Source organism: Rana temporaria, chromosome 2 (assembly GCF_905171775.1).
Source record: "Rana temporaria chromosome 2, aRanTem1.1, whole genome shotgun sequence".
In the NCBI taxonomy this organism is placed as follows: Eukaryota; Metazoa; Chordata; class Amphibia; order Anura; family Ranidae; genus Rana; species Rana temporaria.
This window is the reverse complement of record NC_053490.1, coordinates 534,862,184-534,881,551: the sequence shown is the minus strand read 5'-3', so window position 1 is coordinate 534,881,551 and position 19,368 is coordinate 534,862,184. Positions and strand designations below refer to the sequence as shown.

Sequence of the window (19,368 nt, the reverse complement as noted above, 5' to 3'; positions counted from 1 at the left end):
AGAAGTAGGCCTTCCATGTATGAGGAAAAAACCTACGTGAGGTAGACCTCCGTGCAGGCAGCACGGTAGAGACCACCGAGCCCAATAGGCCTCGGTCCTTAAGCCCCTGGCTCTCAACAGCCACGCCGCTAAGGCCGGTGGCTGTGAAACAGGGTGGAAGATTGGACCCTGTAACAGAAAATCAATTCCCAGGGGAAGACGCTAGGGGGCGTCTGCCAGCAGACGCACCTGGTCCGCGTACCAGAAGCGACGCGGCCAATCTGGGGCAATCAGGACCGATAGAATCCCTACAGCTTCTACTCTGCGCAGCAGGCGAGGAAGAAGCTTCCGAGGAGGGAAGGTGTAAAGTAGGCGACAGCGACCCCAAGGAGCCACCAACGCGCCTGACGCGTCCGCCCACGGGTCCTTAAACCTGGCCACGAACCGTGGCACCTACCGATATAGAGACGGGACGCTAGAAGGTCCACGTCCGGAGTGCCCCACTTTCGGCACAGACCCCGAAACACCTGCGGGTGGAGAGACCACTCTCCTTGGCCCAGTGCAGTGCGACTTAGGTAGTCGGCTAGCCAATTCCGTATTCCCGGAATGTACCCGGCCGATAGAGCCGGAACGGACCCTTCGGCCCACCGAAAGGATGCGCGCGACCCCCGTCGCTGCAACAGAACTCCGTGTGCCTCCCTGATGATCAACCTACGCCACGGACGTGGTGTTATCGGACAGGATCCTGACCGGTCGGCCCTGTAGATCCAGGGACCACCTGGTAAGGCAAAGCTTGATTGCTCGGAGCTCCAGAACGTTGATCAGTAGGCAGGACTCCACCTGAGTCCAGTGCCCCTGGGCTGACTGGGTGCCCCAAGCGCCCCTCCCCAACCGGAGAGGCTGGCATCCGTCGTGACCACTGTCCAGTGGCCTGCAGAAAAATGACTTTCCGGCCCGAAGCACCGCAAACGCCAGCCACCATACCAGGGGAGACATGATCAGATGACTCAACTGAATCTGGTAATCCAGAGATGACGGAAGCTAGTCCCATCGTGACAGCAGTTCCCTCCGTAGTACCCTGGCGTGGAATTGGGCATACGGAACCGCCTCGAAAGAGGCTACCAACTGACCCAGAACCTTCCTGCAGAATCGCAGAGATGACCGCTTCTGGGTCGGCAACTGCTGCACAGCAGATAGCAGAGTCTGAAATTTTTCCGCTAGGAGAAAAACACTCCCGCCCCGGAGGAATCCAGGACCAGTCTCTGGTATCCCTGAGACGGAATCAACCCTGATTTCAGGACAATCCAGAAACCAGCCGAACACTCTAAGAGCCTGACACGTGATAGACACGGCTCCACCAATGCAGAGCTCGAAGAAGCTCGTAGGAGAATGTCGTCCAGACATCCCATGATAACAAACCCCCGCTGTCACAGCCGGGCCAGTATCGGTACGAGCACCTTGGCGAAAACCCGCCGAATGGGAAGGACACCATTGAAAATGGTCCCCCCCGACCGCAAAGCACAGAATCTCTGGTGGTTTGAGGATATGCAGGTACACGTTCATGACATCCAAGGATGCCAGAAAAACCCGACAAAAACAAAACGAGGGACTTGAGGCCCAGGATCGACCGGGCCCCATCCTCCATGGGGACACAAACAGAATGGAGTAAAACCCCGAGACCGTTCCAACGAGGGAACTGGCACAATCACTCCCCTGACCAGAAGATCCTGGACAGCCCCTGACGGAGTCAACCGGCGAACCGGAGGAGGCCAGAAGCCGGAGGGAAAAAAACCTGTTTGGCAGACAAGAGAGAAACTCAATCTTGTACCCCAAGGAAAACACTTCGCAATGCGAAGCCAGTCTCCCACCCGAGACACGGGCGGGAGCAGACCTTCAGGCGGAAGCAGGTATGTCCGCAGACTTGTTAGGCATGCGGTATCCGGTGCGCTGCTACCCCGCAGCGGGGATTCAAGCACCATGTAGACCTACCCCCACCGCACAGGGCGAGCGAAAAAACGCTCGGAGGTAGGCAAGGAGGGTCCTTGCACAGGGCGAGGTCCCTAGCCCTTCCCAAACCGTGGGAACAGCATGCGCTTACCACCTGTGGCATCCTCAATGATGCCAGTCAGGGAAGACCCAAAAGGACCGTTCACCCTTAACGGTGATCACCAAGGCCACCTTAGAGGTCCTTCTTCCAGCTCCTGCAGCAGGAGCTTCGCCCTTTTAGTCGGGGCCTGCCAGGGCCCCGGCCAGAGCCGGCCTCACCGCCGAACCCACCACCGTGAATAGGGAGCGGGCCACGGCCTCCACTCTCCTATCAGCGGGATCCTGAAATGCAGGAGCCCCTTCCACAGGCAATGTGGTGGCCTTGCGCAGTCTGGACACAGGGGGGTCCACTGGCGGAGGAGAGACCTACTTTTTTTTTTTTTTTTTTTTTTTTTTAAAGCCCCCCTCAAGGGGGTAACGGGTTGCAAAGTTTTTTGACAAACTTTTTGCGGTGCATCCCATTCCTTGTATAACATATAGTCCAAATAAGGAACACAAGGAAACACTTCAGCGATGCGTGGTAGTCTGCTGGTACTGACACGGAGGTGTCTCCGCCACATCCTCAATTTTTAGAGCCTCACGCACCGCAGAAACAAGAGCTCCAACAAATTCTTGCCAGCAACTGACTGCAGCAGAGTCATCCTCACTATCCATAAGGGTTAAAACCCGCAGCCTCTGACATAACAGAACCAGAAAAAAACAGCGATTCTGTGTCATCCCCAGAAGCAGGCTTCAGGGAGGGGGCGCTTTTTTACCCCCCATCCGGGCACTAGCTGCTTCAAACCTGGCAAGAAACCCAGGACAGCCAACATAACAGATGTGGCAGGGGGAGGGGCGTTAAGGGTTAACTCAGGCATAGCTTGAGTTCCATAGTGTCAGCGCTGAGTCACCCACCCTGCAAGGCAGGACAAAAAAACCCCACTGGTCACCTCCTTGCTGCTATTGCAGAGCATGGGGGCCCCCGGTATTCACCACCCCACCCAGCTGCAGAGGGAGCTGAAAAACCTCAGGTGTGCTCTGATGTGCTGACTGTGATGTGTATTCACCTCATGGAAGATTCACAGCACTAAAACTGTAACAGCACTAAAACTGACCAGAGGCTGTGCCGAGTCATCTCAGGGAAGAATCACATCGTTACCAAGGAGATTTCCAAGACGGCCGCTGTCTGAGGTAAAAATTACCTCATAGAACACAGCAGCACTGACTGCTTTGTTACCTCAGAAAAGAATCACAGCGTTACCAAGGAGATTTCCAAGACGGCCGCTGTCTGAGGTAAAAATTACCTCATAGAACACAGCAGCCCTGACTGCTTTGTCTGTTACCTCAGAAAAGAATCACAGCGTTACCAAGGAGATTTCCAAGACGGCCGCTGTCTGAGGTAAAAATTACCTCATAGAACACAGCAGCCCTGACTGCTTTGTCTGTTACCTCAGAAAAGAATCACAGCGTTACCAAGGAGATTTCCAAGACGGCCGCTGTCTGAGGTAAAAATTACCTCATAGAACACAGCAGCACACAGCAGCACCCCCCAGAGTAACAACACAGTCCCCCTAACAACACACGGGCCCCGGTGGTAACAAAGAAAACCCAGGAGGCCCCCCTTCACAGCCACTACCCAGTCAGGGGAAGGAGGGAGAGGAAGGGGAGAGAGGAAAGCAGGGCGGACCCTCAGTCGACCTCCCCAGGGAAACCACCAGCCAGACCACTTACCTGAGTAAGGGGCCACTACTTACCTGTCCTGCGACTACCCGGCTGGAGGTATCCCAGACAGAACCAACGTCCGTAAACGGCATGGCTGTCGGCCAGACACACTGTGACAAAGCCATAGAGACCGGTCATATGTGTGCCCTAGAACCAAAGTTCCCCGGCCGCCCCTGGAGCAATGGGGCCTGTCGTGGACGTCCCAAAGCTGAGCTGAGGGCCGGCACACGCTCGAAGGCCGAACATGGGGGGACTACAAGAGTCGAGGACCCAGCCTGTCACCCAGTCGGCTGTTGATAGAAGAATCGCAGGATTCAAAAATGCAGGAACAAAATAATAAAAAAAGCGAGAAAAATCGCCAGAAAAAAAACTCCAGAGTCCAGGAACTCCAGAGATAGCCTTGACCTCCTGTCGTTAGGCAGAAAACAAACTGAGGCTGCTAAAGCAGGGTGTGGGTTATGCCTGGGGGAGCCACGCCCCCTGGGAGGAGCAGCATGAAGGAAAGTTTTTAACACCTTAAGTGCTGTAGAATTCTGCCTAAATCTCCTGGTAGGAAGAAGCATAACCCTAAGGTCAATGAAGGCTGTGTCCGTCTATGAACGAAAGAGAAAATTGTTTTATGGGTGAACTCCCGCTGTTTGTCATGTTATTTTTTACAGCATTTATATTTCATGCAAGTCCATTCACTTAGGTTGCATTTAGGTGTGCAATTATTATAGGTTTAGCGCGACCAATTTTTTTTCTAGAAACTATAATAATATACCAACATACCAGCATGCCACATGTAAAATGCGATGTCACATGACAAACTGCTTTTAGCTAAACTTTACAACAACAAAAGGCAGAATCAGAAAGTGCAATCAGATGCTGAAGAGCGAGAACCCCAATGACCAGTCTTGATAAATCTGATTGGTTGTTCTGTGTTGCTCAGGGAGGATTCTGCACTCACCTGTGGCCTCCAGTTCGTCGGTGACACTGCTGACACGCTGGTCCATCAACGCAGAATGAGACTCTATCTCGGTCAGGTAATTCTGATATTTCTGGATGTCGGTCTGCAGAGAGGCCTTCAGTTTCCTCATGGAGGCCAATCGGTCCTGAAACAATCAAAATAAATCAGATCAATACAGATCAAACCACCGGTATGCAGGTAATACGTGCCTAGGGGGCGCCACTTCCAACTACCGTCCTATACAAGGATACCCCCTCTGGAGAGATGGAAAAAATACTCATTCTGCATAAGCACACCATATGTTATGCAAAGTCGCATTTGCATTATAGTCATTTCAACGCCATTGGGGGGGGGGGGTTGTCTTCCCCTAAAACTGGGGTAGGTAACCTGGGGCCCTCCAACTTTTGTGGAACTACATTTCCCATGAGGCATTGCAAGGCTGACAGTTACAATTACACCCAGAGGCATGATGGGACTTGTAGTTCTGCAAAAGCTGGAGGGCCCCCAGGTTGCCTACCCCTGCCCTAGAAGCTACAAAAAAATAAAAAAAGTTGATGTTGGAAGGTGAGTGGAGGAGCTAGGCCAGCTCAGACAGTAATTAGACACTCCCAGAAGAAGAGGAGAGGGCTACGACACGCAAGGAGCTAGAGAGCTGGCGTGTTCCAAGGCACATAGCACGTGATTATAAATCATTTTGGGGATGGGATGGGATGGGATGGAATGGAAGGAAGGAAGGAAGGAAGGGAGGGAGGAAGGAAGGAAGGAAGGGGGAAGAGAGAGGGGGGAAGAGAGAGGGGGGGGAAGAGAGAGGGGGGAAGAGAGAGGGGGAAGAGAGAGGGGGAGGAGAAAGAGAAAGAGAGAGAGAGAGAGAGAGAGAGAGAGAGAGAGAGAGAGAGAGAGAGAGAGAGAGAGGGGGGGATAGGATAGGGAGAGGGGGGGATAGGATAGGGAGAGGGGGGGATAGGATAGGGAGAGGGGGGGATAGGATAGGGAGAGGGGGGGATAGGATAGGGAGAGGGGGGGATAGGATAGGGAGAGGGGGGGATAGGATAGGGAGAGGGGGGGATAGGATAGGGAGAGGGGGGGATAGGATAGGGAGAGGGGGGGATAGGATAGGGAGAGGGGGGGATAGGATAGGGAGAGGGGGGGATAGGATAGGGAGAGGGGGGGATAGGATAGGGAGAGGGGGGGATAGGATAGGGAGAGGGGGGATAGGATAGGGGAGGGAGTAGAGGGGGTAGGAAAGGGAGAGGGGGGTAGGATAGGGAGAGGGGGGTAGGATAGGGAGAGGGGGGTAGGATAGGGAGAGGGGGAGGGGGGTAGGAGAGGGAGAGGGGGGTAGGATAGGAGAGGGAGAGGGGGGTAGGATAGGGAGATGACAATAAGGCTGCTGCACAATACAAGGAATCTACCGCCAAGCCAACGCCTGCCCTCAATCTGCCCACCCCAAGATATGGAATTGCACCCAGAAGAACGGCACTTACCGGCTCTCGCTCCTTTTCTCTCTCCAGCTTCTCGATTTCTTCCACCAAGCTCCGAGTCTCCGCCTGCAGCGACTCCAGGTGACCCTCGTCTACAGCATACAGCGACTCTGAAGGAGATACAGATGCCAGTTAGAAGCCCAAATACACAGTTTAAATGTCACATATTGAGACATCCATACACAAGCTTTGGCTTTTTTTTTTTTTGCCAATGTCTTTCTCTGGCAGGTTCTTCATTTGTCAGACATTTTTTTCCCCCCCTAGTCAAGTGCTTCAGGTTCAGTGCAGTAAAGCATGATTGGCATACTGTGGAACCTAAGGAACTAATCATCTGCATTGTGTAAAAAAGGCTATTTGAGCCTGTCTTCTCTGATCCTCCCCTTCTTCCACCGTCTCCAATATATTTCCTGATATTTACAGAGCTAGGGGACAGGCTGCACATGCTCACTTAGGTGTGTACTGCTAGACAGTATTTTTTTCTTGGGAGAGTGCAGGTGATCAGCACAGTGCCAAACAGCGCTGTCCAGACAGAGGGTCAGGGGTCCTGCATCCTGATAGGACAGTCAGAGTAGTATGAAAGCTCCTCCTACAAGCTTTAACCAGACACTGGTAGAAGTCACAAGACTGCTATGAGAGAAAGGTATTTAGCAGTTTATATTTACTAAAATAATTGCATTTTTGTGTACTGTGGAAGAACAGATATACCAAATGCAGGGTCCTGGGTTTAGTAACAGATTAAAACGTTTTTTTATTATTTTATATGCATTATATTTGTTAGGCCCTTTTCACACTACAAAATAAATCCGTTTTAATAATCCGTATTAAAATCCGTCAGATAATGTTAAAAAACGGAAGTTATACGTCCTTTATAAAATATCATTAAAGTCTATGGGATTTTTTTATGTTCCGTAAAGATCCGTAATAACGTACGGACGTTAGTTATAACGGAATATGTGACGGGTCTTGCACTATTTTTTGTCCATTTTTTGTCCGTTGCAAGTAACGGATATATTAACGTCCGTTATATTTTAACATTGAAGTCTATGGCGCACGGACGTTAGTAAATGTCTCCGTAAATGTCCGTTATGTTAACGGACGTTAATTTTACTGAGCATGCTCAGTAAAGACTTCTGGAGCTGGACTCCAAGAAAGGGTGAAATGGTTTTTATTAACGGACGTTAGAAAGGAATGATATAACGGATGTATACGGATAAACATTATCCGTTTTCAATAAAGGAAGAATGGTAAAATATTTATCCGTATGTATCCGTTATTAAATCCGTTAATAAACGTCCGTTAATAGGTGTAATACGGATATTATAAAACGGACATACAATCCATAGTGTGAAAGAAGCCTTAGGGGTTAAAGGGGTTGTAAACCTTGGTGTAAACACCTTACTGTGTCCAGCCCCCCCGAGCCCCCGTTTTACTTACCTGAGCCCCAAATTTCTGGAGGGCGCGATCCCGCATCATTCTCTCCATGGCAGATCGGCTCCTCATTGGATTGATAGCAGTGCAGCCATTGACTCCCGCTGCCGTCAATCAAATCCAATGACGCGGCCGCCAGGGCCGAGTCATACTCGGCAGCTATGCACGCTGAGTGTATAACACAGGAGCGCGATCGCAAGGTAACCCCCTCGGGAAAGAGCTTCCCAGAGGGGGATAGCTCTTGCGGGGGAGGAGCCGAGACAGCCGTCTTGGGACTTCAGAAGAGGACATTCAGGGCCACTCTGTGCAAACTGCACAGTGGAGGTAAGATACCCTATGATTAAGTGGCGTTCACAGCCACGATACGCGTGAGGGAAGTGAGCTGTTGGTGACGTTGTCTCCGCTCTCGGCCGGGAGTGGAGATACTACTGTGTTTGATGTCTGATGTTTGAGATCCTTAACTGAAATGTGAGTGTTTATTATGTCTATATTAAAATTATGCTGACGTTTTTACACTATTGTGAGCGTTATTCCTTCCATATGTGCCTTATGGGGAGTCATTGATTCAAATGAAGAGGGACTTGTACACTGGCTAAGCGCTGCCTTTGTGAAGTGAAGTTGATCTGCAACGCTGCTGCATTTGGAGGGAAAGAGGAGCTGCCATTGAAAATTCACATAAGGCTTATTTTAAGCCTCTTAGAGGTAAGAGGCTGGTGAGACTGGGCACGTGGGGAGTGAAGCACTTTCTGAGCACTGTACATTTGGAAAACGTTGTGGACTTTACTTTTTACATATTTTTTTTTTGCATGTTTGGATCTTTTTTTTTGCACTTTCAATGCGTTTTTGCACAATTGCATGAAGATATTTATTTTTATTGTTTATATTGGACTCATTTTGCACATCCAGTGCCGTTTGCTGAATTTAGTTTCAATGTATGGATGCACCTCCTGATTAGCACTTATTTAATTGATCCGGAATTTTGTAATTTTGCACCTTTAATGCGTTTTTGCACAATTGCATGAAGATAGAGTAAAATATATATATATATATATATATATATATATATATATATATATATATATATATATATATATATATATATATATATAATTTACATTGGACTTATTTTGCACATCCAGTGCCGTTTGCTTGAATTTATTTTCAATGTATGGATGCACCTCCTGATTAGCACTTATTACCTATCATGCACCTTAGTGCTGCACATTTTTGATGTTGTATTTTGTCATCCACTTTTTTCATTCTGGGATTTTAGATTTAGACTTTAGATTATTTATTTACTAATTATTATTCTTAATTAGCGAGTGCCCCAACAAATTACCTTCAATTACAGTGGAGGTAAGAACATTTTTGTTAAAAAAAAAAAAAAAGAACCCATAGTATCACTTTAAATTATTTGTTTTTCTTATTATGTATTAATTTAAGGTTTATTTATTATTCTTCTGTATTTAGTTTGTTGGGGGGTTGTTAGGGGCCAAGATATTTTTCTTATGTATTATTTATGCATTTATTCTTGTTAGGGGTTCATTTAATTATTATTTAGAATAGTAACATTTGAAAGAGTTGTGGGTGCTGCACACCCCGATTTAATATAATTGAATGGGAGATTCCTCATGGATTTTTTAGCAGCATGGTATTGTATAAAACAAGTAACATGTTGTTTATATAAAAACACACACACACACACACACACACACACTATAGATTATACTAGATAATGATAGATAGAGATACATATACATATATACAGGGCTTTTTTTCAGCGGGAACGCGGGGGAACGCAGTTCCGGCACCTTCTGAACTGACTGTATGTAATAGCAAGGGGTGCGCTGCAGGGCATTGATGCTCACTGCTATGGATCTATTTTTGCTGGTGGGGGACCAATTGTTTCTAGGGGGGTCTTATGTTGCTGGAGGGGGGGTCAGTTGTTGTTGAAAGAGATCTACTGTTGGGGGAGGGGGTCTATTGTTGATGGCAGCCAGAGAGTCTATTAATGCTGGCTGTACAGAGATCTGTTGATGCTGCCGTGAGTCTATTGTTGCTGGCGGGTAAATTATGTTGTGGGTGGGCCATTGTTGTTTGGGGGATCTATTGTTGCTGGCTGCAGGGGATCTATTTTACTGCTTTTCTTGATATCATTACCAAATTCCATATAAATTACTTAGCACCACAAAATGATACTTGGTTCTATATTGTCTAACTGGGAGGTTGGTATGGGAGTTCCTGCACCTATTGTCTGAGGAAAAAAAGCCCTAGATAGATAGATAAATAGATAGATAGATAGATAGATAGATAGATAGACACACACACAGATTTTGTATAAAAGTATCAAAAACAAAAAGGGCATAATTACATGGGAGTCATAAAAGGCAATTACTGGTCGTAACATCAAGAACATATCTCATAAATAAAAGGAACATTTGACACATGGATTTAAAATTAGAACAATGATTTCATATGAAATTCCACATATATAAATCCCTATGCGTTTTGACCAAAAGTTTATGGTTGAATATAAGGAATTACACATATTTTATTTCTTTTCAATCTAGAAAAATCACGGGTGGTCTCCGGGTTGTACCCTTTCACCAGGAGTCCCCTCTTTTTTTCCCCCCAGTGCTGATGAGGGGGGGGGGTGACTTCATGTAAAATGGATGGAGGTGGGGCTTCTTCTCGTGGGGGACCTGAAGCACGGAGACACCTCGGAGTCATCTGGGCTTGGTTCATTTTTAGCAGCAATTTAGTCGGCCATGAAATACAACTTTCTCGCCAAGGAACTGAACATATATTCCCTGAAGAAGACCGTTAACCATAAACCTTTGATCGAAACGCGTAGGGTTAATATATGTGGAATTTCATATGAATTCATTGTTCTAATTTTGAGTCCATGTGTCAAATGTTCCTTTGAGATAAGTTCTTGATGTTATTACCAGTAATTGCTTTTTATGACTCCCATGTCCTATTCCCTTTTGTTTTATATATTTTATTACATGGAATAAAAAAAAAAATATATATATATATATATATTTTTTTTTTATATAAAAACAACTTGTTACTTGTTTTATACAATACATTGCTGCTAAAAAAAAAAAAAAACCCCATGAGGGATCTCCCATTCAATATTATTCTTAGGTTTGTTTTGGTTGGGTTAGCATTAGGGATTAATGTATTCAATTCATAAAAATGTCAAAATCGCATCATTTTTAATTATTACATTTTAACCGGAAAATGCTCAAAAATGTGTTTAAGTGTTAATTTCGATGTCAAATCTTCACTAAAATGCCATTTCAGTTTTGGTCTCCAGTACATTTTACTTATAAAGAGAAAAACAAACTGCGCAACGGAACAAAACAATAAACAGAGCAGCTGAACACTGTAGGCCAATAGAGTCCTCAAATGTAGCATATAGAAAAAAGCAGTGCAGCGCTTAAAGTGATAACAATAATAAATCAAGTCCAAACAGTGATCAAATCGGAGTGATAAAAGGGTTAAGCTGACTCTTGGAACCTCACAGAGGTATTCAGTTGTATGATCCTTTAAACACCGCAAACAGGTATCCTTAAATAGAAGTACAAGCCGCTCACCTGAACGAATGGACTTGTGTGTGAGCAGCCGGTCAAATGCGCTGTTCCCTCAGAAAAGAGGGGTTGTTTGGTTCACCGGTGACTCCTTGAGTAGACTATTTCTCCAGAGGACTCCAAACGATAGGTGGTCGTCCGATAGACTCTCCCGTGGAATGGTATCATGGAAAAGTATAAAACAGACACATAGTGCTCTCCGTATGATCACAAAGGCAATAAAATGTATTAAAAAAAGGGGGTACTCACAAATAGAGCACTATATCCTAGTGCACCCCCTTTTTTTTAATAAATTTTATTGCCTTTGTGATCATACGGAGAGCACTATGCGTCTGTTTTATACTTTTCCATGATACCATTCCACGGGAGAGTCTATCGGACGACCACCTATCGTTTGGAGTCCTCTGGAGAAATAGTCTACTCAAGGAGTCACCGGTGAACCAAACAACCCCTCTTTTCTGAGGGAACAGCGCATTTGACCGGCTGCTCACACACAAGTCCATTCGTTCAGGTGAGCGGCTTGTACTTCTATTTAAGGATACCTGTTTGCGGTGTTTAAAGGATCATACAACTGAATACCTCTGTGAGGTTCCAAGAGTCAGCTTAACCCTTTTAGTACATTTTACTTGACTAAAAATCAAAAAGGGTTTAGTTAAATTGTAATGCATCATTTAAGCATTCCTCTAGCATTTCGAAAATCATGATATACTCCTGGAGTTAAAATATAAGGTAGTCGGGATAGGGAAGTAAAAGGGAGTGAGGGAGCGCACAGGGCGGAGCACTGGATGGTCGGGGTGCTCAGCACTGCTACCTTGCTGGGAGGGGAAACACTCACTATGTTTGCAGGACACTGTTCAGGATATTTTTCTTCCTGAGCATTTTGGAGCCATGATACACCGGGGTGTGAATGGGGGTCTGAGGGACGTCAGCTATCGGACAGACTGAGATTAGAAGAACAGCTCGGGAACATCACTTACTGAGTCTGGCGCACAACTCCGCGTCCGCTTCCTCGTGTGTGTCACTCCCCTCCATAAACTGATCATAGCACTTCACAGTGTAGTCCAGGAACACCTACAAACACACAAAGAAGATTACAGACCTGTCCCGGAAGAGGTTTGCATGTAAAAAAAAAAAAAAGAAGAAGAATAAAGAGACCCTGTCACCAGACCATTCATGTCAACAAAAAGATGTTATGTGCATGTAACCCATTTCAAGCATGTTCTGTCCCAATATAATCTTCCCTTGTGTAGACATCCAAAAGCTCAGAGACTGCTGCTGGGTGCCGCCATCTTGGATGTGATGTCATCAGCCCAAGCCATCACTCAACTGATACTCTATAGTATTTTTCTTTGCGCTTCCCATGGAAGCTACATAAAAGGGTTATGTAGGGAGGCGAAGGCTGGAGGAGCTCAAACAGCAATTATACTTACCCAGAAGAGGAGAGGACTATGATATACAAAGAGGAAATTATTGTAGAATAATGACATTTTCTATCAAGTGTTTAATGACATTGTGAGCGAATTAAAACCATTTTAAGTTGGTGACAGGGTCTTTTAAAGCAGAGAAAAATTAATTAGAAGAAGTTCAAGAAGAATACACAGCTGAAGATGCAAGGAGAAATTGGACCAGTGGAGTGACCCCTCTCTGACCAGATATATGAGGGACAGAGGGACACATGACCCTCTATGGACAGAGATATGAGATTCAGAGGTTAGAAGGAGCCGTGGCCCATCTATGGACAGGGGTTAGAGGGGGCCGTGGCCCCATCTATGGACAGGGGTTAGAGGGGGCCGTGGCCCCATCTATGGACAGGGGTTAGAGGGGGCCGTGGCCCCATCTATGGACAGGGGTTAGAGGGGGCCGTGGCCCCATCTATGGACAGGGGTTAGAGGGAGCCGTGGCCCCAGCTATGGACAGGGGTTAGAGGGAGCCGTGGCCCCAGTTATGGACAGGGGTTAGAGGGAGGTGTGGCCCCATCTATGGACAGGGGTTAGAGGGAGCCATGGCCCATTTATGGACAGGGGTTAGAGGGAGCCGTGGCCCCATCTATGGACAGGGGTTAGAGGGAGCCGTGGCCCCATCTATGGACAGGGGTTTGAGGGAGCCGTGGCCCCATCTATGGACAGGGGTTAGAGGGAGCCGTGGCCCCATCTATGGACAGGGGTTAGAGGGAGCCGTGGCCCCATCTATGGACAGGGGTTAGAGGGAGCCGTGGCCCCATCTATGGACAGGGGTTAGAGGGAGCCGTGGCCCCATCTATGGACAGGGGTTAGAGGGAGCCGTGGCCCCATCTATGGACAGGGGTTAGAGGGAGCCATGGCCCATCTATGGACAGGGGTTAGAGGGAGCCATGGCCCATCTATGGACAGGGGTTAGAGGGAGCCATGGCCCATCTATGGACAGGGGTTAGAGGGAGCCATGGCCCATCTATGGACAGGGGTTAGAGGGAGCCATGGCCCATCTATGGACAGGGGTTAGAGGGAGCCATGGCACATCTATGGACAGGGGTTAGAGGGAGCCATGGCACATCTATGGACAGGGGTTAGAGGGAGCCATGGCACATCTATGGACAGGGGTTAGAGGGAGCCATGGCACATCTATGGACAGGGGTTAGAGGGAGCCATGGCCCATTTATGACAAGCGGTATGGAGGACAGATGGACACATGACCCATCTATGACCAAAGGTTAGAGCGACACATGATCCATCTATGACCAGATGTATAATGGAAAGAAGGACACATGACCCCGTACGACCAGAGAGACAAACAACCCTTATATGGTCATAGATATGGGATAAAAGAGACAAAGGTGACCGTACCTGGTTGAAGTCAATCCCATTCTCACTTGGTGCACCAAACTGAGGCTCCTCGAATACATTATTCTCCTGCTGTATTGCCCACATCAGCTGATAAGAGAAAAGAGAAAAAAATGGAGTTACACTTACCGGTAACGTCCTTTCCAGTAGTCTTTCAGGACAGCCACAACTTGAGAGATAGGCTCCTCCTCTTCCTTAGGAAACACTGCCCAGCCTTTAAAATCTCTCCTCCCCCTGCTAGACCTCAGTTTTTATACGAGCACTCCGGTCCGCTGGGGAGACACAAGAACATGTTAGTAATCCATAGTTAACACATCAATATCATACTATGTTCCTGGATTAGAAACCCCTTCTTCTTACTTTTCGGGAGGGTAACTAGGGCTGTCCTGAAAGACTACTGGAAAGGACGTTACCGGTAAGTGTAACTCCATTTTTCCCTATCCGTCTTTCAGGACAGCCACAACTTGAGAGGATAATCGAGTACTTACAATTTAGGGTGGGACCACGGCTTGCAAGACTTTTCTCCCAAAGGCTTGTTCACCTGCTGACACCAGATCTACTCTGTAATGCTTGATGAAAGTGGCGTAGCTGGACCAAGTTGCGGCTTTGCATATTTGATCTGGCGTCGCTCCAGCCCTTTCAGCCTGAGAAGTAGCCACCGCCCGAGTAGAGTGTGCCTTAATTCCTGTAGGGACTTCCCTACCAGTTAAGGAGTAAGCCTGCCCAATAACTAGTCTGAGCCACCTAGCAATAGTGCGCCGAGACGCTTTCTGTCCCTTTCTGGTCCCAGAAAACAAAACGAACAAAGAGTCTGACTTCCTAAAAGCTCGAGTCAGCTCCAAGTACTGTAGGATACATCTCCTAACATCTAGTGTACTGAACTTAAATTCCCTTTCACCAGAGGGATTGGAACAAAATGAGGGTAATACAACCTCCTGGCTTCTATGGAACTTGGAAGCCACTTTCGGAAGGAAGGCCGGATCGGTTTTAAAAACAACTCGATCCGGGAAAATTACACAAAAAGGAGGACGAATGGACAGGGCTTCCAATTCACTAACCCTCCTGGCAGTAGTCACTGCAACTAAAAAGACTGTTTTAAATGTTAGATCCTTTAAAGAACACTTGTCTAAAGGTTCAAAGGGCAACCCTGTTAGCACCTGTAAAACTAGTGATAGATCCCACTTGGGGAAGGAAGGTCCCTGGGAAGGTTTCTGTCTGGACAAAGCCCTAAAGAACCTGATGACCCAGGGATTGGATGCTAGAGGGCTCTCTAGAAACACACTGAGTGCTGAGACCTGGCCTTTAAGGGTACTCACTGACAAGCCTTTATCTGCTCCGCACTGGAGAAATTCCAGAACGGACTTGTGGCTTTGTGTTGGAAAGGAAAATTCCTGGCACCAAGTATTAAAACGAATCCAAACTTTTCTATAAATAGAACGTGTCTCCTTCTTCCTACTGTCAAGAAGGGTGGCAGTCAGTTTGTCCGAAAAACCTCTGGACCTCAGCAAGGACTCCTCAGTAACCACGCCGCAAGGTTCCATCTGTGTACCTGAGGGCACAGAACTGGACCCTGCGAGAGGAGATCCTCTCAAAGAGGAAGAACAAGAGGGGGTTCTGTGGTCAGTTGCTTGAGAACCGAAAACCAAGCCCTCTTGGGCCAGTGGGGTGCCACAAGGATAAGTGAGGTGTTCTCCAGCTGAAATTTTCTCAGGACCAGTGGTAGAAGAGCTGGGGGTGGGAAGGCGTAACAAATCCCGAATCGCCAGCTCTGGGATAGGGCATCTATCCCTCTTGCTCCCTCTCCCCTGCCCCGAGAGAAAAACCATTGTGTTTTTGTGTTCTCCCTGGAAGCGAAGAGATCTATCTCCGGAGACCCCCATCTCTTGACCAAAAGATGGAAGACCTCCTGATTGAGGGACCACTCGTCTTCCCTCAGTTGACTTCGACTGAGGAAATCCGCTGTACTGTTTTCTATCCCCCTTAGAAAAACTGCTGATAAGGACAGGGTGTTTGTTTCGGCCCAGCGAAAGATTCTTGTTGTTATGGCCGACAGGGCTACACACCTGGTGCCACCCTGCTTGTTTACATAGGCCACGGCCGACGCATTGTCTGACCTCACTTGGACGTGGTGTCCTCGAAGTCTCTCCTGAAAGAAGATGAGAGCTAAACCGATCGCCCTCAGCTCCTTCCAGTTGGAGGAATGTTTCAGCTCTGCCACTTCCCAAACACCCTGTGCTGGAAGTACCCCCAGGTGAGCCCCCCAACCTCTGCCGCTGGCGTCTGTGGTGACGATCAATGGAGACCGGATATGCCATAGACGACCCTGTGACAGATTGGTGATCTTTCTCCACCACCAGAGGGATCTCTTTACCTGACTTGGGACCTGTACCAGAACGTCTAGGTGTTCTGAGCTGTGGTCCCAGATTCTGAGTACAAAGGCCTGCAGGGCCCGAAAGTGAATCCCTGCCCACTGGACTGCCGGTAGAGTGGAAGTTAACAGTCCTAGTGTTGACATCAGGAATCTGATTGAAACCTGATGGCTGCCCTGGAGGGCAGATACTGACTTTTCTAACTTTAGAACCTTCTCTAATGGAAGGAAGACCCTTAGCAGGGTGGAGTCCAGGGTGTACCCTAAATAAGGAATGCGCTGCGATGGTATTAGACTGGATTTTTCCAGGTTTAACAGCCAACCTAGGTCCATAAGGGTCTTTTTGGTTAGTTCCAGGTCCCTGGAGACTTGTTCCGGAGAGGCTGCAAAAAGAAGCAGGTCGTCCAGGTACGCTATTATACCCACTCCCTGAAGACGCAGAAAAGCTATTGGTTCCGCCAGGACCTTTGTGAACACGCGGGGTGAGGAGGATAGACCGAATGGCAAGGCCTGGAACTGTAGGTGCACCACCGAAGTTCCCAAGTCTATCGCTAGCCGTAGAAACTCCTGAGACCCCTCTGCAATGGGTACGTGCAGGTACGCGTCCCTGAGGTCCAGGGAGACCATAAAGCAATTCTGTGGTAGGAGGGCCCTTACCGTGAAAATTGACTCCATACGGAATCTTTTGTATGTTACTGACTTGTTCAGCGGTTTCAGGTTTAGGATTAACCTGTACTTGCCAGAGGGTTTCTTTACCACGAAAACGTGGGAGTAAAACCCTCTTTTCTCCTCTCCTTTTGGGACTCTGCAAACAACATTTTGGACCTCCAGATCCCTCAAGGCCCCCACTAGAGCTTCTGCTTTTTCCTTGGCTCTGGGAAGGTGAGTGACCAGGTACCTCTGTGGCGGAAGGCATGAGAACTCTAGGGAATACCCCCTTCTCACTATCGCCAATACGTACCTGTTTGGGGAAAAAGACTCCCATTGTGGAAGGAAGGCCCCCAACCTTCCCCCCACTCTGATCTGGGAGTCATTGTTTTTTGGGGGGCTGGTCAGGTGGGCGAAAAATCGCTCCTCTTCCCCTACCCCTAGGTGTCCAGATCCTTTTTTGAGTCTCTGGTTTCGGAACCCCTGTTTGTCTTTGGGGACGAAACCCTCTTCCTTTTTGTGGAGCTTTACGTTTAAAAGGAAAAGATTTTTTCTTATCCGCCGTGCGGTCTAAGACTGACTCCAGGTCAGGACCAAATAGAAGATCTCCTGTAAAGGGAATCCCACATAACTTAGACTTGGACGCAATGTCTCCTGACCAAGTCTTGAGCCAGAGAGCTCTTCTGGCAGAATTAGCCAGGGCTGCTGACCTGGCTGACATGCGGACGGATTCTGCTGAGGCATCCGCAATGTAGGCTACCCCTTTTAAAATTGTGGGGAAGGAAGCCAAAATAGTGTCCTTGTCCGTATCTGCCTCAATATGTTCTTGGATCTTTGAGAGCCAGTGTTCTAAATTACGGGCCACTACTGTAACTGTGAATGCCTAGGGTCGTGTAAATGGCCCCTAGTAGTTCCTCAACCTCTTCAAGAGATAGCTTGTATCTGGAAGACTTCTTGGACTCACTGTCCTGGTCTTCTTCACCTGACTCTGCCTGCGAGTCGAAAGCAACATTCTCCATTAAGGAGTGCTGCCCCTGAGAAGGGCCTGCAAAATCAACTGCTTCCTCTGAAGGATCAGGAGAGGCAGGTGCAGGACCCTGAACATCAGGGTGGGCTGTAACCTGTGTGGGTACCAGGGGGGGTTGCACCCTTTCAAACAGGGTTTTGAAAGAGGAAAAGGTAGAGGCTAGTTCCTTAACTGAAGCAGCTAGACTATCCCCCTGTTCTGCATCCCTTTCCCTAACTAGAGAGTTTATGCAATCTCTGCATAAAACTTTTGCCCAAGAATCAGGAAGGGAATCCCTACAGGAAGCACACTTCTTCTTAGAACTATGTGTCCTTCCTGTTTTTTCTTGGCTCTTTTCTAGGCTCTTCTGGAAAATAGAAGACATAAGGACCCACATTAAAAAAGCAGAGATATATATAAAAAAGTTTTTTTTTTTTTTTTTAAAATAACAACCTGGTTACAGCCCTCTGGGAAGCACTAGACAGACACTACTGCTAGGTGCCCTGCTGTCTTTCCCTCCTCTCCCCCAACCACCAAGGGAAAAATAGAGGAAGGAAAAGAGACATAGTCTAAAGTTTTGGGAACCCTCCCCAGGAACCCTTACCTTGGACTGGCTGGAGGTAGCGTCCCTAGTCGGGTCCCGTTCCGGAGAGGTCACCGACATAGCGGGGTGGTTGTGCTGTGTCTAACTCGTCCCAACGAGTATCCGACACCTCCAGCAGGACGCGTGGGTCTCTTATCAGCGCCGCGACCCGGAACCGGAAGTCGCGGGTCATAGGGAATCCTTTCCGAGGCGCACCGGAAATGACGTCGCCCGCCACTCGGCCCGCATTTTTTAAAAGAAAAAAACAATGTGCGGCCTGTAATCAGGGTGCCCGGAGCTGAATTCCCCCCGCCGCGGTCCTGTGGACACGATAGGGACCCCCCCACGAACCGTCTGTCGCGCTCGACCTGGTTGGGGTGCGTTTCTTTTGGCGGTAAGTTCTTTCGCCCAATCTCCTTTAGGAAGCCCTTGCCTCCTCCATAGGAAAAATAATGATGGCCACAGTCCCCTGACTGTTCTGCCTGGTTCCTTAGCAGTGTCTCCCCACCGGAGGAAACACTAAGAACTGAGGTCTAGCAGGGGGAGGAGAGATTTTAAAGGCTGGGCAGTGTTTCCTAAGGAAGAGGAGGAGCCTATCTCTCAAGTTGTGGCTGTCCTGAAAGACGGATAGGGAAAAAATAAATAAATATCAACAGGCTGAGTCTTGACATACTAATTGCAGTACACTATTTACGATTTGTGTGATCAGTGTATCTATGACCAATCTTGGAGGTACAGAGCCACTCAGACTGGCTCTGTAAACAGTG

The 19,368-nt window shown here is 48.0% G+C and overlaps 2 protein-coding genes across 2 annotated transcripts in view; both read right to left on the bottom strand.

Annotated features, from left to right (window-relative positions):
- The window catches only part of LOC120928084 (kinetochore protein NDC80 homolog), a 59,329-nt gene that overhangs the window by 27,604 nt on the left and 12,357 nt on the right, over positions 1-19,368 (bottom strand). The window contains exons 7-10 of the mRNA XM_040339177.1: positions 14,000-14,086; positions 12,158-12,251; positions 6,160-6,266; positions 4,676-4,820 (exon numbers count right to left, since the gene is read on the bottom strand). Coding sequence (XP_040195111.1) covers positions 4,676-4,820; positions 6,160-6,266; positions 12,158-12,251; positions 14,000-14,086 — 433 coding nt within the window. The remainder of the gene's footprint in view (positions 1-4,675; positions 4,821-6,159; positions 6,267-12,157; positions 12,252-13,999; positions 14,087-19,368) is intronic.
- Positions 14,229-15,569, bottom strand: LOC120928085. The gene is made up of 2 exons (XM_040339178.1): positions 14,485-15,569; positions 14,229-14,268 (listed from the first exon to the last, which is right to left on the bottom strand). The coding sequence occupies exon 1, from the start codon at positions 15,535-15,537 to the stop codon at positions 14,488-14,490; it is 1,050 nt and encodes a 349-aa protein (XP_040195112.1). The 5' UTR covers positions 15,538-15,569; the 3' UTR covers positions 14,229-14,268; positions 14,485-14,487.

Bases quoted from the DNA above. Each gene is read 5' to 3' on its own strand.
- LOC120928085 (XM_040339178.1), bottom strand. From the start codon at position 15,537: ATGGAACCTTGCGGCGTGGTTACTGAGGAGTCCTTGCTGAGGTCCAGA.